Source organism: Typopeltis vanoorti, chromosome 10, assembly GCF_054136105.1.
Source record: "Typopeltis vanoorti isolate ZY-2024b chromosome 10, IOZ_Tvanoo_1.0, whole genome shotgun sequence".
In the NCBI taxonomy this organism is placed as follows: Eukaryota; Metazoa; Arthropoda; class Arachnida; order Uropygi; family Thelyphonidae; genus Typopeltis; species Typopeltis vanoorti.
The window spans coordinates 35640755-35668279 of NC_143558.1; the positions used below are offsets into that span (position 1 = coordinate 35640755).

General features: G+C 33.9%; 1 protein-coding gene across 1 annotated transcript in view; it reads left to right on the plus strand.

The window, feature by feature from the left end:
- Nucleotides 1-27525, plus strand: part of puf (ubiquitinyl hydrolase 1 puf) — a 1013305-nt gene that overhangs the window by 108223 nt on the left and 877557 nt on the right. Inside the window, exon 9 of the mRNA XM_090399560.1 lies at nt 649-805. Coding sequence (XP_090255686.1) covers nt 649-805 — 157 coding nt within the window. The remainder of the gene's footprint in view (nt 1-648; nt 806-27525) is intronic.

A 27525-nucleotide genomic window follows, 5' to 3' on the forward strand; every position in this document is an offset into this window, starting at 1 on the left:
ACAATCAGACAATCTATCATATAAAGCTATAAGGAATGGTTATTTTCATGTGGGTGCAAAACTGGAGCAGAGGAAATTATTCGTACAGAAATAGCAAATATTTACAAATTGTGCACCTAAGAACTCACTCTAAGACATAATACATCAATTTTATGTGATGCTTGTTGTGTAAGTATACACAACAATTTTTGCAACTTGACTACTTCACTACATAAGGAAGAAGAAAGAAAGGGAATTGTTATGAAGTTGTCAACATTTACAAAGTGCATTGCTAATGTTTCTATGATGATGATGTGTACAAGTCTAAAGCAGTTTTCCTCTCAAATATCAGAATACACAAAATGCATGCAGACTTACTACTTGTGAAAATACTTTCAAGAATCAGTAAATTATCTGTAATGCAGATCATATTTTACTCTGGATATTTTAATTAGCTAATATGTTTATTTTATTCACAAAATTATAAATCATCATCAGCTAATGCAATAAATTACACATTTGAAGGTTTTCAAAGATGTTATGAAATAGTTCTTTACATAAATAAACTTAAAAATTTGAAGAATATGCAAAGTATTATTTTTTTCAGATTTTGTGCTGTTTTTTGAATGTTTGAAGATAGATACAGAATTAGTTCTAATGATTTTACAGACTCTTCTGTTGGCATCAGCTCTTATTAAATTCATTTGGACCAATGGTGGAGGAAGTACTACAATTATGGGGCCTGAAATAGGGGATCATTCCACTAATAATAGTCCTTTTTCAGTGTTGATGAAAGGTGCATTACATATGGGTGAATTTGGGAAAGGTAAAAGCATATCAGTTTCTTTTTTTATATAGAAATTAATGTACTGCAATTTGTTATTAAGATATTAAGTTAAATTCTAATTAGTTATTATATTTCTTAATATGCATATGTGCAGTTTGTTTCTTTTTTCTGGAATTATTCATATTTATTCATAAACATTTACATTTAACTCTGAAAGTTGAGAAAGATAATGTAGAGCTGGATTTTTGCACGTTCTGTCTGTTATTGCAGTTACCATTTCATGTTGCCAGTTAACAGACCAGAACTGTCACCAAAGTTGTCAAAGATGAGATTAAAAAAAATAAAAAATTTTATGTCTTATGGGAAGGTAGTGACTCTTCCCATAAGGCATAGCATTTATTTTTTATATAAAATAATAAACATCGAAACCGGACTGGTTTCAACATTTATTGAGGTCTCATCACCCAGAGGGGATACTAAGGTTGAAGTAATGCAGAAATCGTATATTCAGCTCCCACTGATGAGACCTCAGTAAAGGTCGAAACTGGTCTGGGTAGGGAGCCCAAGTAGAAAAACTTCCATACCCGTGTCTTACTAGATATGCAAACAAGAGCATGTCAACAGTATGCACATACTCAGAAATAATTTGAAGTAACAGAATTCTAAGTAATACTGTAGGTGTTATTGCCATGCTAATCTTTTAATGTTTGTAAGTTTTCTTCTTTTTTTTCTTCTATTTTGGCATAATTTTTAGTGAAGATGGCAAATTAAATATAGAAATAGACAAAGAATTAGCAAATCTGGTATTTGTGCAGTCAACTGAATAAATTTATATGGAATAAGAGTCATGTCAAAACACTAAACTAGCTGTATAAAAGATGGTGTTCAAACTAATTTTAACATATGAATCTGAGAACTGGGTTAGAAATAAACCGCTTGATCAAAGACCGGTGACTACAGATGTGAGGGTTCTGAGAAAGATCAGGGAAGTAAATAGACGGCATCAATTGTAATATCATATTAAAAATGAGGATATTATAAAAGAACTTGATATTTTTAGCATTCATACCATTTCAGATAGTATGGTTGCTTAAAAAGAATGGAAGTGGGAAGTTTAGTATTTTTTAAAAAAAAAAAGTTTTTTTTCTTTACTATCCAGGCAAAGTGTTCTTTGCCTGTAAGGGGGAAAAAAGTCCAGAGGAAGACCAAGATATAGGTGGATTGATACAATAGAAGTGTCTAAAAAGACAAATATAAGATCTGATAATACTGGAGTTCAATAAAAAGTTAGTAATGATATAACCTTTTCATGTTGTACTATCATAATATCCTGGTACACTCTTTTGAGAGTATATGTCAAGGATCTGATGATGATGTTTTCATCTTGATATTTTTTCACACCTGAAGAAATCCCATGTAATTATGATGAAACTACTTGTATTCTTAATAAATAAATTATTCTGTGTTTACTTGTTGTAGTGATATGAACATTTCTCTCTCTCTCTCTCTCTCTCTCTCTCTGTGTGTGTATACACACCACGCAGGAATATTAGTAAATACAACAACCAGGTTTACTAATTATTTCACTGTGAGATATCTGTGCTTTTCATCACACACACACACACACACACACACACACACACACACACACACACACACACACACACACACACACACACACACACACACACACACAAATATGCAATCAGTGGTTGACTTATAACCTATGCAACTTTTCTTTAAAGGTACCTGTGGCATAACCATAAAATACAACACAAATAACACAATAACCACAGTAATAAACTTGAATGAAAAGCACAAATATTTCATACTGAGATTAACAGCATATCATCACTGTGTGCAATAACAAGCAGATGAAAGAACAGGAATATTAGGTAAATACAACAACCAGATTTACTAATTATTTCACTGTGAGATATCTATGCTTTTCATTAGAGCTTATTACTGTGGTTATCATGCTATTATTATTATTTACATGCAACTTATGACCACTCATATGACTATACGAGGGCTGGTCGATAAGTCCATGCAAAATTGAAGAGATTGCGCTACCAGTATGTATTGAGGTTATTTTTAGTTGCTGGCAACTGTTGGAGGATCACACATTGAGTTTCATTCAGATAGATCTATTACTCTGTGTTTGGTGTTCATTTGAATCGATCAAGTACTGTGATTTGTGACAAATCGATTAGAAAGAATTTTGTGTAGTGATTAAACATTGCTTTTTGAAAGGCAAAATGGCTCAGGAAACCAAAGCTAAGCTTGATAAACATTATGTTGAGTCTGCACCTTCAATTGGAATGGTTTATAAGTGGTTTAGTAACTTTCAAAGTAGCCATATGAGCTGAACATTCTAGACACCCTGTTGAGGTCACTACTTCAGAAATTATTGAAAAAATCCATGATATGGTGATGGATGATAGAAGAGTGAAGGTGCGTGAAAATGCTAAGGCTGTGGGCATCTCAAATGACTGTGTACATAATATTTTACATGAACATTTATATGTGAGAAAACTATCTGCAAGATGGGTGCTGCGCTTGCTCACACTGGATCAAACGTGTTAATGTGTGAACTGTTGCAAGGACAGCTTGAAGCTGTTTCAACAGAATCCAGAGGAGTTTTTGTGTCGTTTCGTAAAAGTGGACGAAACGTGGATTCATCACTACCAGCCTGAGACCAAGGAACAGTCAAAACAATGGGTTGCAAGTGGGGAATATGCACCAAGAAAGCGAAAACCATTCCTTCAGCAGGAAAGGTTATGGCCACCGTCTAATTGTGGCATAATTTTCATAGACTTCTTGAAAAAGGCAAAACAATTACCAGAGTGTATTATGCATCTTTGCTGGATTATTTAAATAATGAAATAAAGGAAAAACAACCACTTGGGAACAACGAAGATTCTTTTTCATCATGACAATGCACCTGCTCACTCTTCTGCAATTGTGACTGCAAAATTGTTCGATTTACGCTATGAAATCCTTTCGCATCCCCCCCCTACTCTCCAGATTTGGCTCCCTCGGACTACTATCTGTTTCCAAACATGAAAAAATGGCTGGAAGGAAAGAAATTTTTATCAAATGATCAAGTGATTGCTGAAACAACTGCCTATTTTGAAGAGTTGGACAAATCATACCATATGAACAGGATCAAAAAACTCGAGCATCGTTGAACTAAGTGTATAGACTCAGCGGAGACTATGTTGAAAAATAACAAATGTTTGTCCTCAAAAAATTATGTTTTCTTCATTTTTGCACGGACTTATCGAACAACCCTCGTATGACTCTTATGACCACTCATATACCATCCCATTGACATATTCACAAATACCACTTCACTCCTGCAACCCATGAGTAGGATGTTATTACTGTTTTCAAGGCTTATTATTTGAGAAATACTTTTGCTTAGGCTGTTGCAGTTACTAAGGGTGAGAAAACTTTCACAGAAATTTGTATTTGGTTTATTCCTTCATAAACTGTTTAAGTTATTTTGTATCACTTTTGTATGCCGTGACAAAGCCAAACAGCCAAGTTACAAAACTTGTTGGTGTTTTTTATTTTTATTATTAAAAAATTCTTTTGCCAATATACAATCCAGTTTATGTTCATTTCTTGCATTCAATTGATGGTCAAAATGAATACAGAATCACTATTTCACACACTTTTTTGGAAGGAATATAATATTTTGCAGATGCAGCATGGAGCGAAGTGACAGCAGAGTGTATGAACGTTGTTTGGAATTATATGCCGAAAATATGTTCTTACATTCACAGGATTTGAGAAAGACATAGCCTAAGCAATTAGTCACAAGATAGTTCTGCTAGTTAAAGAGATGGAGTTGGAAGAAGAACTCAAATGAAGACCTTGTAGAGCTTGAATCATCGAAAGTTTCAGAAGATGAAGAGAGAAAGAAAACAGAAGTGGAAACTGAGTTCTGAAAAAGTTAAATTGAAAATAAATTTGCAAGCTGTAATTATTTGCTGCACAGAAATTTATGCATATAAGGGAAACTGTTCAGAGTAAGTTGGACATGATGTATACATTTTTAAAGAGGTTCACTCCTGCCTGTAATGTCATTCTCTGAAGATTAGCCTACACCCTGTACAAGTTATACATCTGGTGAATTATCCTCAGAATGCTTTGTTGCATTGCCTAAATTTAAAGAATTTGTTGTTGAATACCTAGCTTTCCGTGTCTTTTTGATGAATTGTCAGAAGACACGGGGATGCTATTTAATAAAGCAGCAGCTTTGAAAAGCTATTGTTCCATGTGTTTCCACCTGATTTTTTATATATAAGTGCACAGAAGCGTTGTACATTAATTTTTCATTATTTACAAAGGAATTATTATTATTTACAAAGAATAAAATTAGTTAAAAATATAATTGAACAGATCTACACATTTTAGCATTCAGGCATGTTAGCTGTTAACATATCGTTATGATTCATATAGTGATATCTGAGTTATGACCTTTTTTCGTCTTATGATGGGGTCATTGGAAAATGCAACTCCATTGTAAGTTGAGGACTGACTGTTGTAGAATAGGTTTCTTAGCCTATTTTTGGTGTTTCACTGTGCTACATGCTTGAAAAACAAACAAACAAAAATTTCTCTTTTTTATATATATGTATGCATGCACACACACACACACACGCTATTATTATTATTATTGATAAGTTGTGTGTGTATATAATCACAACATATAAAGAAAATTATATTAAAACTGTAATTACCCTTCTACTTACTCATACATGCATTGAAAAGCTTAAAGTCAAATCTGTTTTGACATTAATTACAAAGTGTCTGCAAAGGCAGAAGTTAACATATTTCAGAGAATCAAATAGATACAACTGTAATTAAGTCTGGAAAACCTTGACTAATTTTGTTCTTGAAACTCAAAGCACTTGTCTTTCATATCAATCCTTAAGTATCTCACTAATCCTTGAGTTAGTGGAAGTTCTTTAAGGGAAAATAACAGGAAAAAATCTCCTTGTACACAATATCGCATGAAATGACAACATCTATCTGCATCTTCAACACATGCCTTACTGCAGCATTTGTCAAACTTTTCTGAACACAATCCACAATATACATTTTACATTGCAACCCCCAGTACACACATGCTCACATTTTATATATATATATATATATATTTGAAACAAAAATAAACCGAAATAAAAGTTTTGCAAAAACAATACATCCCCTTACTACATATAAAAAACTAGAAACAAAAACCCAATGAAGTTAATATCAAATAAGATGATTTTATTAACATTTAATTCAAAATGAGAGAGAAAATCCTCAAACAATTATAAAGCAGAAATTAGGAAATATTTTATTTAATGCAACAAGTGCACTTGCCATAAAACATAAAAGGATTTATTTTTATTCACAGGAGTAAACACATTTTTGCTCACTGTGCCTATTATTTTGGAAGACTGGAATGAAAATGACCCCATATATTGAAAAACATCCAATTCCCAACAAACACCATACTGCAGATGCTAGAAACAAGTAGCTTTATTGTATCACTAAATGTATGTATCAAAAATTAGAGACAACTGGGGTGAAAATGACTGCATAATGAAAAACAACTCCTCCCCAAATACTGTATCCAAATAAATACATTATCCCAATAACTTATTTCAAATATATCATCATCATCAAACTCCTGACATTACCCTCAAGGGGTATACAGGATATGATAGTACTACATGAAAAATTTACATCATTACTAACTTACTATCTACAATTTTCTGCCAAATCAATCTGATACATGTCAAAGCTACAACATTGTCAGATCATATATTTATATATCTATCTTCCAAAGCACTTTTTACCGTATCAATCCACCTATATCTTGGTCTTCCTCTGGGTCTTTTTCCTGCCAGCCTGGCAGAGAACACTTGTTTGGCTAATCTTTCCTCGCCCATTCTGTTTAAGTGACCATACCACCTGAGATTAGCTCTGCTAACGCATTCCTGGATGCTGACAATGCCTAGTTCTTTCCTAATATCCTCGTTTTTAATATGATACTGCCATTGATGCCATCTGTTCAAGCCTATAATCTTTCTCAGGACTCTTATATCTGCGGTCTCAAATGTTTTACTTCTGACCCAGCTCTCAGATCCATAAGTTAAAACTTGTTTGAACATTGTCTTGTATACAGCTAATTTAGTGTTTTGACTAATTTCTCTCTTCTTCCATATAAATTTATTCAGTTGACTTTCTACCATACCAGCTTCGTTGATTCTGTTGTCTATTTCCATATTTAATTTACCAGCTTCACTAAAAATCATGCCTAAGTAGCTGAAATGTTTTACTTGTTCTATAGGTTCTCCATTCACAATGCAGCTGATATTTTCAATGCTTCTGCCTATTTTCATTATCTCATCATCATCATCATCAAATTCCTGCCATGTACCCTCAAAGTGTGTACAGGATATGATAGTACTACATGAAAAAATTACATCATTACTAACTTCCTATCTACAATTTTCCTCCAAATCAGTCTGTTACTTGTCAAGACTCCAACATTATCAGATCTTATATTTCTATCGTCTAAGGCACTTTGTACTGTATCAATCTACCTATATCTTGGTCTTCCTCTTGGTTGTTTTGCTGCCAACCTGGCAGAGAACACTTGTTTTGCTAATCTTTCCTCGTCCATTCTGTTTAAGTGACCATACCACCTAAGATTAGCTCTGCTAACGCATTTCTGGATGCTGACAATGTCTAGTTCTTTCCTAATATCCACATTTTTAATATGATATTGCCATTGATGCCATCTGTTCAGGCCTATAATCTTTCTCAGGACTCTCATATCTGCGGTCTCTAGTCTTTGGTCAAGTGTTTTACTTCTGACCATGCTCTCAGATCCATAAGTTAAAACTATTTTAAACAATGTCCTGTATACAGCTAATTTAGTGTTCTGACTAATTTCTCTCTTATTCCATATGAATTTATTCAATTGACTTCCCACCATATCAGCTTTGCTTATTCTGTTGTCTATTTCTATATTTAATTTACCATCTTCACTAAAAATTGTGCCTAAGTAGAGAACCTGTGGAACAAGTTCTCCATTCACAACACAGTTGACTTAATGATTCTGCTTATTTTTATTGCTGACCTTCTTATCATATCTATTACAACAGTTATTCAATTTTGTCAGAGAATCTTGCAGACTTGTAGCGGATTTATTTAGAAGTATAACATCCGCATAAAACAAAGAACTGACATTAACATCTCCAATTTTTATATCATGTTTAATACCACTTTCCTTCATAATGTGATCCATATAGATAATGAATAATAGAGGGGATAATGTACATCCTTGTCTCACACCAGATTTAACATTAAACCATCTTCCTGTACTTCCTTCAATTCTAACTGCTGACTTATAACTCAAGTAAAGACCAAATATTGCTTGATATAATGCCCCATTGACACCATATAACTGTAGCGTTTTGAATAGCTTCTCTCTTGTCACCTTGTCATATGCCTTTTCCAGATCAACAAAACTTAAATACAGTTCTTTGTTATATTCCTGTGCTTTCTCAGCTATTTGTCGTAAAGTGAAGATCTGATCCTGACAGCCTCTATTTGGCTTGAATCCAGCTTGTTGTTCAAAAAGCTTTTCTTCCACAATTATTCTCAACCGTTTCTCAAGTATACTTGCATAGATCTTGCCAGGAACACGCAGTAGATTAATACTTCTGTAATTCTCACATTCAGTTTTAATTTCTCTTTTTATATATGGGTACTATGAGAGTTCTACTCCAATCATCGGGAATTCGTCCCTCTGTGCACGCTTTCTGAACTATGCAGTGCAGCCATTGTAAGATTCTTATACCACCATACTTCAGCATTTCTGGTCGAATAATCATCTACTCCTGCTGCCTTTCCAGATTTCAAGCCTCTGATTTCAAGCTTTTTCTACTTCAAGTATGGATATGTATTCCTGACTGCGTGCCTAGGTCAGTGTTTTTTACAACTGTGCTGTCATCACTGCTTGTTTCATTTAGCAGTTTTTCAAAGTAATTACTCCATACTTCAAGGATATCTTTTTCTCCTGTTTTCATCTCTAACTTCTTTTACAGCACTCTTTCCTCCATTCCTAAGCTTCTTCATCAACCTCCAGAATATTTTGCCACCTTCTTGATATTTATTTTCTATATTCTTGACAAAGTCCTCCCATGACTTTTGTTTAACTAGTTTTACACAGTGTTTAGCATTCTTGCATTTGTCTCTGTATTCTCTAAGAGCACAAGCTGACTTATTTGCCATAAACTTTTGATATGCTTTTCTTCTTTTCCTTCACTGCCTCTTTAACTTCCTGTGTCCACCATGGAGTTCTAACTTTTCTATCCTTGTAGATAACCTCACCACATCCCTCTCTAGCCGAATCATTCAGGGCTTTCTTCAAGGCTTGCCATTGAATCTCCAAGGGTTGATTCCTATTCTCAAACTCTTTCATTTTTTCTTCAATAATCTTTGTGTATTTTAGTCTACAGTTCACATCTGAGAGCTGCTCAACTTTTATTCGCTTTAAAACTTTCTTACATGTTATTCTTTTCGATATGAAATTAATTTTATCCTGCTGAAGACTAAATAGTGATCACTTCCAATTTCAAATCCTCTGTACACTCTGGTGTCCTGCACCAGGGAGAAAACATCACTATCAACAATAACATAGTCAATGAGACTTTTCTTATTCCTAGCCTCTTCTCTCCATGTGAATTTGTGCACATTTTTAGGTTTTAGGCTTAATGGATTTTTTACAACACTCAAAAAGAATTAAAATAGAATTTAATACTTCCTGTATTTTGTCCTAGTCACTAGGACATCTACGGGATTACAAAAACAATTAATGTAACATATACACAAATAACAAACAATACTAAGCCCAACCACGTGGGTGACACTAAAGTCCTATCTAGGTAGAGCGCCCTCTAAGGGCAGTAGTAGGTGGCCTGGAATGTAAAGTGGGAACTCTGGTGATCAGTGTTTCCCAAATCTTCGGAAGCTTAATGCAACCATATTTATTGAGATTTGGTTGGTTTTTGAGAGCTGTTGCTGCTTCTAAGAATGCCATCACCATACCCTACATCCATGGCACATCTGAAAAAATAGCCAATATACTAAAACAGTACAATCTACACACAGCATATAAGCCCCACCGAAAACTGGCTACCCTTATCCGTTCTACGAAAGATCAGCTCCCTCCTCTCTCTCTGCCTGGAGTTTACAAAGTACCCTGTTCCTGTAAGCTGGCGTACTTTGGACAGACAGGCAGATCAGCATCCATCCGTCTAGAGGAACACAAGTCTTATATCTTTAAACACAACTATGGCCATTCAGGCTTGGCTGACCATGTTTTGGACACCACCCACAGAGTATCATGGAAGAAAACCACCATGCTCCACCACAGCAAATTCAAGAAAGAGAGACTTTTCTTAGAAGCAGCAGCAGCAGCAGCTCTCAAAAACCAACCAAATCTCAATAAATATGGTTGCATTAAACTTCCGATGATTTGGGAAACACTGATCACCAGAGTTCCCACCTTACATTCCAGTCCACCTACTACTGCCCTTAGAGGGCGCTCTACCTAGATAGGACTTTAATGTCACCCACGTTGTTGGGCTTAGTATTGTTTGTTATTTGTGTATATGTTACATTAATTGTTTTTGTAATCACCGTAGATGTCCTAGTGACTAGGACGAAATATAAGAAGTATTAAATTCTATTTTAATTCTTTTTGAGTGTTGTAAAAAATCCATTAAGCCTCCAACATGATGTCCTCACAGCACTTAACGTATGTTGGAACATGGTGTTAGTAATAACCAGTCCGTGTCCTGAGCAGAAATCCAAAAATATTTGCCATTATTATTAGCTTTGCTCTTTTCTCCAAATTTTCCCAAAATATTTTTGTATGTCTCACAATCATTTCCTACTCTGCTATTTAGATCCCCAAAAAGGACAAACTTTTTCTTTTTAATTGTGTCAGTTGCTTTTTCTAAAGCATCAAAAAATTCCTCCACTTCTGCCTTAGTAGAACCTTCTGTGGGACCATAGGCACAGATAAGTCTCATCGTCCAGTTCCTCATTCTCATATTTACCCACATTACTCTACTTGAGATTGACTGCCATTCAAGAAGAATAGCCTCGTATTTTGTGTTGAATACTGTGGCTACTCCTTCTTTTCCTTGATTGTCATTGCCTGAATATAGCATTTTGTATTTATTGCTCAGAAAGATCTCAGCAGTTTTTATCTTTTTTGTTTCAGTCACCCCTATTATGTCGATCTGGTACTTATCTAATTCCTCAGCTAGCTCCATTTCTTTGCCATTCAGGCTTCTTACGTTGATAGTACCGATCTTTAACTCTGGTGATGCTGAGTTCGGGTTTGTTTTCAGATTTGTTCCAGTAGCTGACTTTTCGCTGTTCGCCCTGGTTCCCTGGCGAAAACAACGGGGGCCTTGTTTAACCGGGCGACGCCACAGCCGGCATGAAATTTTGTCATGTTGTACCATCATTTTTTATTTTGGTTTAACCAATAAGAATACAATTTGGTCGGATAAATCCCAAATTGCCAGCCCATCCTCGTTCGTTCAGTATCAAAGTAGATACCCAACAGGGTGCATCACGAGAAGGTGAGGATTGGACATTAGATCAGAAGCCGTGGTTGGTTCTCTGCATTCCTTTAAAGGCTATGTGGAGGTCTCCTCTCAGCGATATAGCTTTGAACCGTAAGCACCCTATGGTTTGTTCTGTTCTTGCTAAATTGTTTTTGTTGGCATTTTCTTCCAAAACGGCCTGTTTTGTCTACGTTGCATATTTGACGATCGTTGTACCCATTTTCTGCGATTATTTTCTTTAATTCAGCTGGATATCTGGCTGCAATATCTTTATCAGCACTTGCGGCTTCGCTTGTTAATTTTACATTTTTCATTCCGGATCAAGATTTGAAATTTTCTAACCAGCCTTTGCTTGCAGAAAATGTTGCATTTACATCTTGATATTTGTTTTCTTTAAGTGTAGAAAGAAGGCTTAAAGCCTTGAGCCTAAGATTATTGCTGTTGATGGGAATACGTTTCCGATTGCAATCTTCTAGCCAAAGAAATAGTAAATCTTCCATTTTGATCATTAATGGGCGTCTATTCCTAGTACACTGCATACTCAGAGATGCAGATGCCGTTTTACCTTGTTCACGGTACTCAGTCGCTCTATTTAAAATGGCTCGTATAGTTGATTCACCAAAGCCTTCCGATGTTTGCTTTGCTTTCTTTGTTATCAAACCTTTTGATAATGTCAATTTTAGTATCCAAAGTAATAAGTTTTCGTTTATTACTCTTTTTCAAGGCAATGGCTGCGAAGAGTAATGCTTTACATAATTTGAAAAATTACGTGATATGCGGATAGGCAGTTAGCATACACTGTAATACATACACATATATGCATGTATGCGCCATGCTCTGCTGATAATTGAAGCACTGAGACCGTTACTGATGGCATCAGTCTCAGTTACTAACGTTGGAGCACGACTTGTACCACTTGATCTGATGTTTCATTGACCAATTCTAACGTTTTGCTTATTTTCAAACTTTTTGGGCTGCACTAATCAAATTTGATACCGCATATATCAAGTTTATGGTCACAATAATTTTTTGTGCACTAATCAAAACCGCATTAATCAAAGCCGCATATATCAAGGGATACCTGTATATTGGTGGGAATATGCTTTAAGGAACTGATGAGGCTAGGGATCTTGGAATGTTAGTAGATAGAAAGTTGAAATTCAGGGCCCTTTAGCAAAGATTGCAAATACATCTCAAAAGATAATTGCAATGCTGAAACGAACATTCTCATTTAAAGATAATGATGTCATTTTGCCTCTTTACAAGGTTTGATAAGACCTCACTTGGACTATTGTGCAAGTCTGGTCTGGTTTCCGTTGTGATTCTGATATATTGGAGAGAGAGAGAGAGAGAGAAAAAGAGAGAGTGCAATGGAGAGTGTTAAAAATGATATCTGGATTATGGAATACTGATTACGAAGACAGATTGAGAATTTATAGACTGCTGACATCAGCAAACAGGAGAAAAAAGGGTGATATGATTGAGACTTGCAAACTTCTGAAAGAATCATGCAGGATTTCAGTTGATGGAAATTTTCAATTTGAGGGTGTGGAAGGTCAAGAGGGCATTCTTGGAAGCTAAGAAGGGGATGAGGACTATGTTTTTTCTCTCAAAGGGTAGTGCATGATTGGAATGGACTTCCATTGGATGTTGTGAGTGAAAAGCAGTGTGAATGAATTCAAGAATAATTATGATGGCTGGTTTGTGTAAATATGTGATCTCCCTTAATGAGTCCCTGACTCCCTGGTTAATAATCTCCCTCTTAATAATAATAATAATATTTTTTAATGATAATTTTTTTATTAAAATTATGATTACATATTTAAATTGCATGTGATACATACATTGCGTACACACATTTGATTACATATGACATACATACATTGATTACATATGATACATACATTGATTACATATTGTTTTTAAATTCATTCTTTTTTTATTATTAAAATTATGATTACATATTTACAACAGGTTTAATTTTTTTTTTTTTTGTAACAATGAAATTCATACAGATTTTTTTCTTTTTTTTTCTTTCTGTATAATGTATTAATAATAGTGACTGTAGACAGGAATTTATTGTTTCTGCGGTTGAATAATATTACTGAATAATTTTTGTTTTACAGTATTTATTCATTTAACAATGAGTTATTTATATATATATATATATATATATATATATATTTATTTACAAATTTGATTTTAATATATTTAAGCGCTGTAACTACAGCACCTTAAATGTGATATATGTTTTTTGTTGATCTTGGTTGAGATGTAATTTCTCAGTGCTCATCCTTGAAGCATATTTGTAAAGCTTATCTGAGGATGACACTGGTTAGTTATTATTTATTGGTTTGTTTGCTGTGTAGGGAAGTAGGCTGATGTTTGACAGGTTTGATTACCACTACAGTCGTAGGTTGAGAAATTCACACACTCACGTGTGCACGCGCGCATGATAATTTGATGCATCACTGAACTGAATAATAATAATTGCTCACATATGATTTTATCTCCATAATGAATTCATTCTATCAGATTGAACATTCTGTTTTGTAGGTATATATTTTGTGGATAACTAGCACAAAAATTTTTTTAGAAATTATTACTGCAGGTTTTTCTATTCAATTTAATACAATAATTCATCATGAAATTCCTGGCACGTATCTTCAAGGAGTGTGCAGGATATGATAGTACTACATGAAAAATTTACATCATTAGTAACTTCCTATCTATAATTTTCTTCCAAGTCAATCTGTTACCTGTCAAGACTCCAACATTATCAGATCTTTTATTTCTATCTTCTAAGGCACTTTTTACTCTATCAATCCAACTATGTCTTGGTCTACCTCTGGGTCTTTTTCCTGCCAACCTTGCAGAGAACACTTTGTTTGCTAATCTTTCCTCTCCCATTCTGTTTAAGTGACCATACCACCTGAGATTAGCTCTGCTAACACATTCCCGATAATAATTTAATCAGTTACAATACAGTAATTTAACCAGTTTAATAAAAACTTCATCTGCTTGCCTCTTTTCTATCTTTAACATACATAAAACCATCAACTTCCAAATATTCTCTCTCCCTAAACCACAAAAATCCAACCATTCTTTTCTCAAAGATGATTTCAATAATAGTTATTCTTCGAATACTTATTATTTATTCACTACTCTGTAGTGAATTAACACAACAAAGATAGTGTTAATTCACATTTTTTTGCTTGAAAATGATATACTATATCTGGAACAAACACATAAGCTTTTCTGTCTGAAAACTTATTTTTATTTTAGCTTGTTGCCTGTAATACAGGTATCCCTTGATTAATGCGGTTTTGCTAAACGCTGGATTTGATTAACGAGCAAAATTAACTGCGGCAATCCCTTGATATACGTGGCAAAAGTTTTGATTAACGCACTTTTAACCCTGCAGAGCTCGCAGCTGATCTGACAGATACATGCAAAATGTTTAATATAAATATTCTTACACAATTCAGTGTATAGCTTGGAGGTCATGAGTAGCTGTGCATTCATATGTTACGAGTGATATTCTGCACTGTTGTTTGCTATCAGTTTGGTTTAACACATGTTATGTAAAGGTTTGTGATATTTGACAGTAAATTGTATCCGAGAAATACTGTGACCTCCAATGTCAGTATAGTACGGTTTAGTTTTTTCTTTTTATTCTTTGTTCAATAATTTCTAGATTGTAACTGAAATTAAATAAACCATCATGTATTACTGAAATAGAGAGCCAAAGGCTTGTTTATTATACTTCCTCTAGATGTGCTTTACATTATGGAAAATACTAAGGAAAGTGATCTGGAGCTTACTCCACCTTTACTACTAGTTGCCCATAAGGTTGCTTATGCTTGCATCCGCCGAAACTTTTAGTTTCCATATATTCGGCACAAAACTCTTGTAGTTTCTATATTCGGCACGAAACTCTTGTAGTTTCTATATTCAGCTATGAAATAATGTTGAATTCAATATCCACTTAATTTGTACTATCATATATTATATTTGCAATGTTTTTTCTTTGTTTTTGCTTGTTTGCCGAGGTCTGGAGAGTCATTTTGCTTGTTATCGTAGAATTTATGCCGATAAGAAAAAAAATGAAAACTGTTCAAACGACTCTTGATAAATTCTTTTGATAAAAAAATGCAGTAAATAATGTAGATACAAGTATTTATTAAACATTTACTTTGCATTCATTTTTTATCTTTCCTAAAAGAGTACCATATAAAAGGAATTATTAATACAGTAATCGATCATGGACGAATTGTAATTTTTACCATTGATTATTAGATTTGATTAACACGATTTTGATATACCCAGTAACATAGAGGGATTAATTAACCACATTAATTGAGGGATACTTGTATTTCACTGCCACCATTTTCTTAGTCTACCAATTGATTTCTTTTATTTTTTTATGGATTTTAGTTTATAGCTAATTTAACTATTCTTTTTGCATCCATTCTGTTAACATGTTTATTCCATTCTAATCTTTTTTATTCATTCATTTATGGGTTGTAACTGACATTCTTCATAAATATTTTCATTCATTATTCTATCAAATTTTGTTTTATTAGCTATTTTTCTGACAATTTTTATTTCATATGTAGCATTTATCTATTGTATTCTTGAGGTTTCTATTCATTTTACTTGCATAAACTAACAGTGGTCAGACTATTGACTTCTTATGTTTCTTTTGTTAGATCTTTATTTTCCACATGGTTGAATTTAAACATCTTTATATTTTATTAGCATTCATTTATTAGTGAGGATGAGTCCCTGACTCTCTGGAGGTCTCTCTTAATAATAATGATATATAAAGACTATCATTAGCCACTCACAATCCACTGCTGGATGAAAGTGTTTTCAAGATATCTCCACTTGATCTGCTCATGGGTGCTTGTTTCCAGGCCACTAACATTTTTATTAATTTCATCCCTCTGCCAGCTAAATATCTCCACCAGCTAAATAATTATGCTCTAAGTCTTTTACAGTTGCTTGAGGATCTAGTTTATTCTCTCTGTAATTCAAGTTCAGTACTTCTATCACTGTGGCTTGCCCATTGCCATTTTAGGATTTTTCACACAGCTGATGGTGTATTTGACATTATTCCTTTAACCGATGTATTCTATTTCTTATCTCTTGTAATTCCCATTATGCTTTTCTCCATGCTTCTCTGAGTAGTTCTTAGCCTTTGGATGTCTCTCTGGATAAGGGTTCATATCTCCTATTTATAGGTAAGAACTGGTAGGATGCATTGGTTAAAGATTTTCTCTTCAGGCATAAGGATGAGATGTGTCTAAAGATATTATGGTTTTCAGAAAATACACTCCTAGCCAATTTCACGCATCTAATTCTTTCTGGATTCTGCCAACATCTATAATCTTTTGACCTAGGTAGATTTTTGTTGTTCACCTTTTCCAGCATTACATCCTCAACATATACAGTATGTCTGATTTTTCTGTAAATTTGTTGAACATTACTTTAGTCTTTTCCAAGTGCATCTTCAGTCTCACCTTTCTATTGCTAGTTCCTGACTGCTTAGATGGAAATGTGCTTCAATCAAGAACCAGACATTGTGGAAGAAGGATGAATCTTCATAGACATTGGCCATCATGTGTGCACAGTATTCCCACCTTGCAGTGTAATCTGTTGCTGTTAAATGCTGACCCACCTGAATGATGTACGAAAATGCACCAGCTCCTTAAAGATTCTCTGTAGTGACTGCCTCGGTACCCTAAGTTTTACTTCTGTTTGGTGTTGACTGCATTTCAAAGACTGCTCCAGCACATGCCTGTGATTCTCATTTGTGTTAACAGTTCATGGTCTCCCTGAATGCCCTTTGCATTGTGGCAAAACTTTCGGTACATTGGAATGTCTATTAAGGTGATGATAACACCACTTACTGATATGACAAACAAACTGCTCACAAACACGTCATATGCCTTGGAACATACCAACTCTGTATGAATGAAAATAATGCTCAGCAATGAACGTCATTTCTTCTAGTGTCAACACCATTGCTGCAGCTAAATATAATGTCATAGACTCTGCACGTGCTCTTCTATTAATGTGCATGGCATGTACCGAAAGGAACATCAAAGTTTAGTACTATTTTTTTGCGCCATACTGTATTTCTTTTTGCATATTAAATGAATGTCTTATTAACCTTGTTATATCGTTCTCTTGTTTTATTGCTAAAGTATCAAGATAATAATTGTGTTATATTTGATTATAAGAGTAATTAATATTTAACACCTCTTCCCCATAATAATTACTAATGCTCAAATGAAGAGTAATACTCATGCTACAATTTTTTATTTATTTATTTATTTAAAAAAAATTTTTTTAAAGAAACACTAAGACTCAGTTTTGAAGAAGCTTGATGTAGAGTTAATTTCATTTGTTCCTCCTGAGCTACATTTAATAATAAATATATTTTAAAACAATTTTCCTGCAGTTGGTTTATACATAAAAAAATAATATATATATATAATTTAAAACTATCTAGTGAATGAACACTTTGCAAGCCTTTTATGAATTTCTTTAATGTATTTTCACCAAAATTTGGAAAACTGTTAGGAAATTCAAGGTTCTTAAGTATGATTACTTTCATTATTACTATAATAATCATGTATAAATAGCTTTCATATGCATATTGGATGATGCTTATTATATTTAAATTTTTTTATGGTATTTTGGGAATCTGTGATGGAAAGTAACTCTTTGTAGAAAGTTTTCAGTATTGAGATCACATTATGATGTAAATAAAGAGTTTAATAAAAAAAAAGCAATTAAACCCCGACTAGTTTCATAAGTCATACGACTTACATCATCAGGGATACTGGTACATAAAAGTTTTACACAACAAAAGCCTATTAACAATTAATTACATATATTAAATGTTTTTGATAACTTCACAACTATTACATATAATTGATAAACCAGAATACAAATGGTAAATTTGTTACTGTATGCATGTTGGAGCATTGCTAGTTGTTGTTCTCGAGTTCTGTGGTATCACATGTGTTATATCCTAGGTCTGGCAGTTAAATTTTTGATTAAAGCAGATCTACTTGATGTAAAATGAAGCCTTGATTTTTATTGCATTGTGTAAGGAGCTTAAGCATTTGCAAGGTTTCTTTAAATTTTCTTGTAAAACAGTTACGATCAATATATGACATTTTTGTTTGTTGCCAAAGTACCCAATGGCTAGTAGTGTGGAATGCCAGGCTTGATTTATCTTATCTTCTCTTCTTCTTTTTTTTTTTTTTATGTCTTTTATGTGTTCAGATATGCAGATCTCTCCTGACCTTCCTGTCTGGCCTACATAACAAATGCCACAAAAGCAATGAATCTCATAGAGGCACTTTGTCACAGACAAAGTGGCTCTATGAGTAGATAAATAGAGCCACACAGCTACTTTGTCTGTGACATTCTTGATGTAAGACAGTATGATTGTATTCTTGAAATCTTGTTTAAGTAAGGGAATTTCAAGAAATGTATTAAGAATTTTTCTGATCGTCTTGGGTTCATAACTATTAAATGTGGAGTTCTGTTTTAGGTAGTGCAGTTCTTCATTACTTTTAATTGACATGCTTGGTATATTGTATGATAGTGTGAAGCAGCATTTAAAAATCTTCCCATTACAGTAGGTTTTCTGTATATGAAAAAGGATAACCTTTTTTTCCTCTTCATTTGCTTTGACAATGATATCAAGGAATGGTAATTTTTTGTGCTGTTCTAGTTCAAGAGTGAATTTTATATTGGGATGCAAGCTGTTCAGATAATCTTTGAAAACAATGAACTCATCCACCGTTCCCGACCAAATGACGAAAATATGATTTATGTAATGAAACCAAAATTTTGGTTTCGTTACATCAATTTTTTTTTGGTTTCATTACATCATAGTTTTTAATGCATTAGTTTCAAAATTTCCATAAACAGGTTGGCTGAGTCTGGAGAAGGTGTGTGTGTGTGGGGGGGGGGGAGTCCTTTTTTTGTTCCCAATATTTGTATTGAAGTATGAAAATAGTGTTTGAATAATCCTACAGTGTCTGGTGGGAAAAGATTTACAAGTAGATCCACTTTGTCATTTCTGGGTACATTGGTAAAGAGACTGACTACATCTAAACTTGCTAAGATGTTTGAAGGTTCTATATTTATATTATTATTATTATTATTATTATTACCACGGGCTACTCCAGGAGTCCTTAGACTCATCGAGGGAGGCCCTAAACATCATGTTCACGCAGCTGTTCAACATTCTCACAGTATCTATCATACCTTGCCTTGAACTCGCTCACTGTCATAGCACCCACAACAGACTCTGGCAGCTTATTCCACTCATTTACCACTCTAAAAGTAAAGAACCCAGCTCTAACACCCCTGCTAACCACGCTCTTCCCCAGCTTCCATGAGTGTCCCCTAGTTCTCCCACCACCAGTCCTGATCTCAAAAATATTATCTGAATTAATCCTATAGAATCCTTTTAGCAATTTGAATGTCTCAATCATGTCTCCCCTTTTCCGCCTATCAACTAGTTTCTGCAACCCACAAATCTTCAACCTGTTCTCATATGGTTCAGTCCATAGACCTGCTATCATCTTAGTCACTCGCCTCTGGATCTTCTCAACCTCCTCCCCATCAAGAAGGAACCGAGGTGACCAAATCTGGGCATAGTAGTCGAGATGAGGTCTTATCAGGGCTCGGTACAGAGGTACAATAACTTGTTTTTCTCTGCTCGTCAAGGTATTTTTCAACAACCAAGTGAGTTGATGAGCTGATTTAGCTACTTTCGCAATGTGCCCCCTAAACTTCATCTCCCTATCCACCAACACACCCAAGTCCCTGGCCTCATCAATCTCTTGGAGTACAGTTCCACCAATGTGGTATACTGCTGCTAATCTTTTCACTCCGAAATGCATGACCTTACATTTTGTCACATTAAATTGACATCCATTCTCCTTAGTCCAGAACTCCAATCTATCTAAGTCATCTTGCAAGACTTTGACATCTTCTGCATTCACTATCGCCCTACCCAACTTTGCATCATCAGCGAACAAATGAACTGTCCCACTTAGACCCTTCCCTATATCGTTAATGAAAAGATTAAACAGCAGTGGTCCAAGAACAGAACCCTGTGGCACACCACTAGTCACAGGCCGTTTTTTGGACTCTACTCCTGAATAAACTACTCTTTGATATCTCTCCATCAACCACCCAGCTATCCATCTCACCAACCCTATATCCATTCCCATATGTTGTAGTTTACGGATTAGAATTCCATGTGGTATCCTGTCAAACGCCTTTGCCAAGTCCAGCAGTATCACTGTAAACCCATTTCCCTTATCCAGTTCAGCCGTCACCTTGTTATAAAACTTGAGCAAGTTACTGAGGCATGATCTACCCTTCACAAAGCCATGCTGTCCTCTGTACAGTATCTCATTTTCATCAATCCATTCCTGTATTTTTCCCTTGACTACTTTCTCCAAGACCTTGACAATGACTCCTGATATGCTGATCGGTCGGTAATTTGCAACCATAGTCTTGGATCCTCCTTTATGCAGTGAAACTATTTTCCCCTCTTTCCACGCCTTCGGGACTAAGCCAGACCTGAGACTCAGATTAAACAACATGGTCAAGGGCTCTGATAATTCATTAGCCGCTTCATGCAAGACCCGTGCCGGTATACCATCCAATCCCACAGATGTATTCACATTAAGGTTCTGTAATAGACTATTCACCTCCACTTCATTCATCACAATTCCCATCTAAACTAATGGTTCCTTCATTTTTTCAACGTCACCACCTGGATGATATACTTTTGCAAAGTGCGCGCTCAGTAACTCCACTATATCGACTGGTTCAGTGAACTCTTTACCATCGTCATTCCTTAAAATCATTTTGCCATGTACAGTTTTTTTCTTGCTTGCAGCATATTGAAAGAACTGTTTGGGATTCTCTTTTGCTTGCATAGCTAGTTTCCTTTCATAATCGGCTTTTGCTGTTTTTACCACACTCGTTACCCTTCTGGCCTGTACTTTATACCGTTCGTGTGCCTGCAGGTCACCCCTTTCTTTAAATTCCCTCCATAGTTGTTTCTTTTTTTGCAGCTCAAGCTTAATGGTGTTATTCATCCATTTAACTCCTCCTTGTTTCACTATTCGGACCTTAGGTATACAATCAGCCATAACCTCCTGTAATTGCTCTTTGATCACTTCCCATGCTCTATCGACGTCCAGCCCTTGCAGTTGTACATGCCATGGCACTGATCCAAGCAATCTCCTAAGCTTGTCATACTTGCCAGCACGGTAATTCCACATATACCCTGTCTTAATCACAAATTTCACACCTTTAGCCACCTCCCAGGTCAAGACCTTATGATCACTCTCACCAATAGGTGGCAACATGGTCATATTCATTACAGTCAAATTCTCAGATACTATTACCAGGTCAAGCACTCTCACACCCCTAGTATTTTCAATTACATGCTGTTTCATTCATATCCTTTACCTTTTCAATAAAATGTAAACTATTTTTACAAATCATTCTGTTTTTTCTGTGTGGTGATATTAGGTTTGACAGATATTTTGCTAAATTTGAAGTTGGAAAATCTCTCCCATCTATAGTTGGCCATAATGGAATATTCTTTTTGTGTATTTTTGGTGCGCCTTAATTCTTGGGACTAATAGATGTTTTGATTATAAAGATTTTTTTTTTTTTAAATCTGCCAATTAGGTAATTGTTTGATCAAGTCATTGGTTTTATTATGTGTGTTTATTATGTTTTATTATGAATTAAGATGAGATAAAAAACATAGTAATAGTCAAGGCTGACAAAGGAATATGACAGTAGTGATGAATTCAGATGAATAAGCAAAAAAAAAAAAAAAAAAAACAAAGAGCCTATTAGAAGATTTCAGCACCTATTCCTCCATAAACAGGGATCCCACATGGCAACATCAATAGGATACACAGCTTGTAAGCTATTTTTCCCAAAATGCATAACTTTACATTTCTCCACATTAAACTGATACCAATTATCTTTTGCCCATACTGACAGCCTATTTAAATGGTCCTGCAAGCAGTCCACATCACCTTGATAACTATTATTCTACCTAATTTCACATCATCAACAAACAACTGAATGTTTGCTTTCAGGTTATTTTCTATCATTTATGTACAAATTAAATAGCAATAGTCCCAGCACTGAACCTTGTGGCACATCACTAGTCACCTGCTTTTGCCTTAATTCTGCCCTCCATATACTACTTTTTGATATCTGTCCAGCAGCCACCCTCTTATTCACTTAACCAGTATCATATCCTTCCCATTTGTTCTAATTTTCATAACAGAGTTCCATGCAGTATTCTGCCAGATACCTTTGCGAAAGCCAACAAAATCATCATGTAGCTGTTTCCTTTATCCAACTCTGTTGTTACTCTATTGTAAAAAGTTACTTCATCATATCCTGATTCTACCTTCAAGGAATGCTGTTAGTATAATGTGTCACTGTTAGTCCTAAGTTTGAGAAAGGAATTTCATATTTTTGATTTTTTCTTGTATTAACAAGAAATGGTAGAAATTTTAGACTTCGTTGTTTCTTATTAAAAACAAACAAAATATTCTCAAATGAATTATTTGATTGACACAAAAGCTAAAGCTTTTAATTATCAACTCTCTTTGAAATATTTTATAGATGTTTTTATAATTGATAAACTTAACATGCACACATATAAACATATTAAAATACTCTGAAAGATTAACACGTGGATAGGCTTATGTGTTTGTCAGACATGTTGTAATAGATTTCACGGTATGATATGATGAACACAGATGGATAAGAAAATAACTATTTATTAACTTAAAAGCTAATATTTTGCTGGTATTATATCCAGCATCTTCAGAGCACATAACACAAAGTTTGTTACAAATGCAAGATTAACCTTAAACAATTATCACACCACTAGTTTAGATCATCCGTGGATAATAGAATTAATAATATAATCTTAATTTCAGGACTGGAAATGTAGTATAATATGATTTACAATTTATTTGGCAACAGTCAAAAAAAATGATAATCAGTTATTAATATATACAGGCACAACATTTATTATTATTATTTTATTTTATTTATTTATTTATTTATTTTTGCTTAGTTGAAAAATACTGTTATACTAGACGAGAATACATTTGTGATTTCATCTGGTTTTCCTTCTAGCCTAAGGAGATATTGCACATGAAGCATCTTCACAACTTCTTATATAGGATTTCAGTAAAAGAAAGGCTTTAATTTCATATCAAGTTACATTTTGTATCTCATAATGCACAACATGCTTGTTTCATAGGATGTATAATATCATGTATTATAGTGAGAGTTAAGTTCTAGAGCTGTTACAACCTTATTGACATCTCTGCCATGGGGTCTGGAACTGTGGAGACACTGAAAGCTCTTTAGCACCAACTTAATGCTTGGATAAAATAAGGATGAAGATGAGTGTATAATTTCCTGTTAAGTACAGCATACTTTCCAAACCCATTTCCTGATATACCATTTTGCTACTTGTATATGAGGAAATATGCCTTCTGCTATTAGTATCTTTATGGTCTTGCTCCCACTGATAGACACCAGTAAAGGTTGACTCTCACTATAAGGTATGGTCTTATGCATGTCATGCAAATAGGACTTGCTGTGCATTATTGAATACAAAGAGCAACTTGATGCGGGGTAGCTTATACAGATAGCTTAGTTATGGATAATATTTTATAACATACTTTTATTATATATCTAGTTACAAAATTTCAATAAAAAACCTCATTTGTAAAAAAAGCAATCCCAGTACTGAAGAAGCAGCAAGTTGGCTACCTAGCAGTGGCCACTTTACAAATAATGATTATTGGGAGTTTCTATTCTTAACAGTTAAAACAATGTCAAGTAGATAGGTCTGCTTCTTTCTCAGTAGTTGGCTCACTTTTTTTTACATATCAGATATGGTTACAAGTTAGAGTTCATTCACAATATTGGATGGTCTACTATAGTAAATTTTCTTTAGAATAGCCTTGCACTTGTGGATCTTTGGTTCAAACTTTTTTTGATAATTTTTATATAATGAGTGTTTGCTATAATGGCTTTGCTCAGCGAGTGTTAATTATCATTTATTTATTTATTTTTAAAATAATTAACAATCGTATTTGTTATTTATTTTAAATTAAATGTAAAAAAACAATCGTATTTCACATTTTGTTGAAAATGGTTGAGAAAATACCTCCTTCTCTTTATTTTAGTCCCATTGGATTGAGTTTCGTGGGAGGCTCAAGCAATTCAAAAAATAACTACATTTAAATGCTTGCAGCTGGTTGAATGATGTGACCTGTATAAGTGAATGAGGAAGAGAAGGAGAAAAAATACTTTTAGGATGCATTTCAAAGTTATCTTTTTTTTATTTATTTATTGGATTTAATGCTTCAAATTTTGCAAGCTGCATGCTCTTTAATACCTCTATTGAATAAAAGTGGCATATCAATAACTCATCTTAGAACCAAAGTTAAAGCAGGTTTAATTTTTTTACTCTAATGATTCTTGCAATGAGACTAGACAGGTGACTTACGACAGTTCTTGATGTTCAGTCATTTACTCTCAAAAGTCAAATTGAGCTGAGAAAGTTAATTTTTTTGGTGATCTTTTCCCTTCTCCCAACTACAAAATCATCATTATAATAATGATCTTCTTCTCCTTTGTATCATGGATTTTAGGACAAGGGGCCTGTTCCGGTCTCATGCCATTGCATTCCTCATCTTCCAATCCTTTTTCCATTTATTTTGTACCCATATAGTATTTTTGACAGTCTGCTGTTGTTCATTCGAATTAGATGATCTAACCATTTTTTAAAAAATATTTACTTATATAGTAGTTGATTGGTTTTATATTCAGGGATTTTAAAATATCTTAATTTGTTTTATGGTCCCACTTGGTATATTCAGTTTTTTTCTGAGAAATTTCATTTACATATATGACTTAAATATATTGTTTATTATGCTATTTACTTTAACAAAATTTGATATTTTAATGTCTTTTTCATCTTCATGTGATAAGTCACATCCCAGGTATTTGAAAGTATTTGCTTGCTCTAATAATTTATCTATCATGATTTTACTTCTTATTGGGTTTTCTCCTCTGAAAGCCATTTTTCTTTTTTTACTATTGATATTCTCATATTATATTGTTCTGAAATTTCATGCAATGATTTCACTGAGCTCTGTAGATCATCTTCTGATGTAGTTAATACAATTTGATCATTTGCAAATAATAGGGTATCTATCTTTATTTGTGGGTTTATTTGTATATCAAACAGGTTATACTATTTTCTGATTGTTATTATATATATATATATATATATATATATATATATATATTAAAAAGTAAGGTGTATGGTACATTCTTGCCATACTCCTCTTGATATGTCTTTTCATTCTGATCTTTGTTCTATTTTGACTGCTATTTTATTTCTTGAATAGACTAAGAGTTGGTCTATTCAAGACCAAGAAATTTAGTCTTGAATTCTGTCTGTTAATTTTATCAAAGGCTTTTTCATAATCATTGAAGGCCATGTGTTTCTTTTTGAAATTCTCTTCTCTTTTTGATTAATAATTTTAGAGTGAAAATTGAATCTATGCTAGATCATTCTCTTTAATTAATTATAATTAATAGTGATTTTGATAATTTTCCTTATTAAATACCATACTTATATTGCCTAAATATATCTCATATAAGTAACATGGTTATCCTTGGAAGAATAAAATAACATAGTTTGATATATGGACTCAAGGTCAAGATTGATATCAGTAAAACAATGCTGATGATCCTAGAAAAGAATCACAATGGAAATATTTTAGAAGAGAAGAAAGGAAATTAAAAGTTTTTTAAAATAAATATTAAATTTAAAATAAATAAATTTTCTTTTAATATTTAAAATAAATATTAAAAGAAAGAAAGGAAATATTTCAGGACTGCTTACAGACATAAAGTTGATCACTTTATCTATTTGGGTTAATTGCTCTCTGCTGGTGGGAGTCATATGGATGAAGTAAGAAGAAAGATTACAATGGGATGATCTGCAATACCACAGCTCAACAAGATCTGGAAGAGCAGAAAAATATCTATCATCATAGACTTGTCAGATCCTTAGTCTTCTGTGTGGTTCTTTACTGAACGTTGAACCTACTCTTACTGGACTAAGGTGGAGGATGCACTTAGAATGACAGAAGACAGAGACAAATGGAAAAGACTAGTACATTGGATCACATGATGTAGTCTACCAAGTTGTAGACTACTTGATGTAATAGTCTTTGTGTTCAGCAATTCTAATGTTGGTTGTCTTGCCCTTCTGGCCATAATACGACAACTTATAACTGCATAGAATTCGGTAAACCCATGGAAGGTCTAGGGACTGTGGCTGGTCTTTGGGAGAGCAAATGATGCCAGTTTTTTAATATGGAATGTAAGTGATTTAAGCAGGACTCCAGAAATCTGCTTGCCACAGGTGGGAAAAAAACACACACACACACACGCGCACACACACACGCACAGGTAACCCTCGTATAACGCGGATGTTAGGTTCCACAAAAATGCCGTGTTATATAAATCATGTTATGCAAGACTCGGATCACATAGAAAAAGTAGGGTTAGGTTCCGAAATTGTTTTTTTTTTTTTTTTAAAGATTATATAAACAATGACATATCCAACAAAAATATATTTTTATTTTAATTCAAGTAATTCATGTAAGTTAAGTAAATATATAAACTATGAAACATAGTATAAAATTATAAAAAAATATAAATTGTACGTAAACTTCATTGCACATAATACATAAATGTTTTAGGCAAAATAAAATAAAGTGTATATTTTAATCGTCATCATTCTCTTCAAAACTAACATTTCGTAGATGTTCTTTATTTACGAGTTGCCGGACGTTGTCATCACTTGAAATCTCTTGAACATCATTAGTATAATTCTCATTGCATGCTTTGGCGGGTTTAGTTATCAAGAAGTCAGCAATAAGACCTTGCTTACCACCACTATGGTGCAATTTTTTA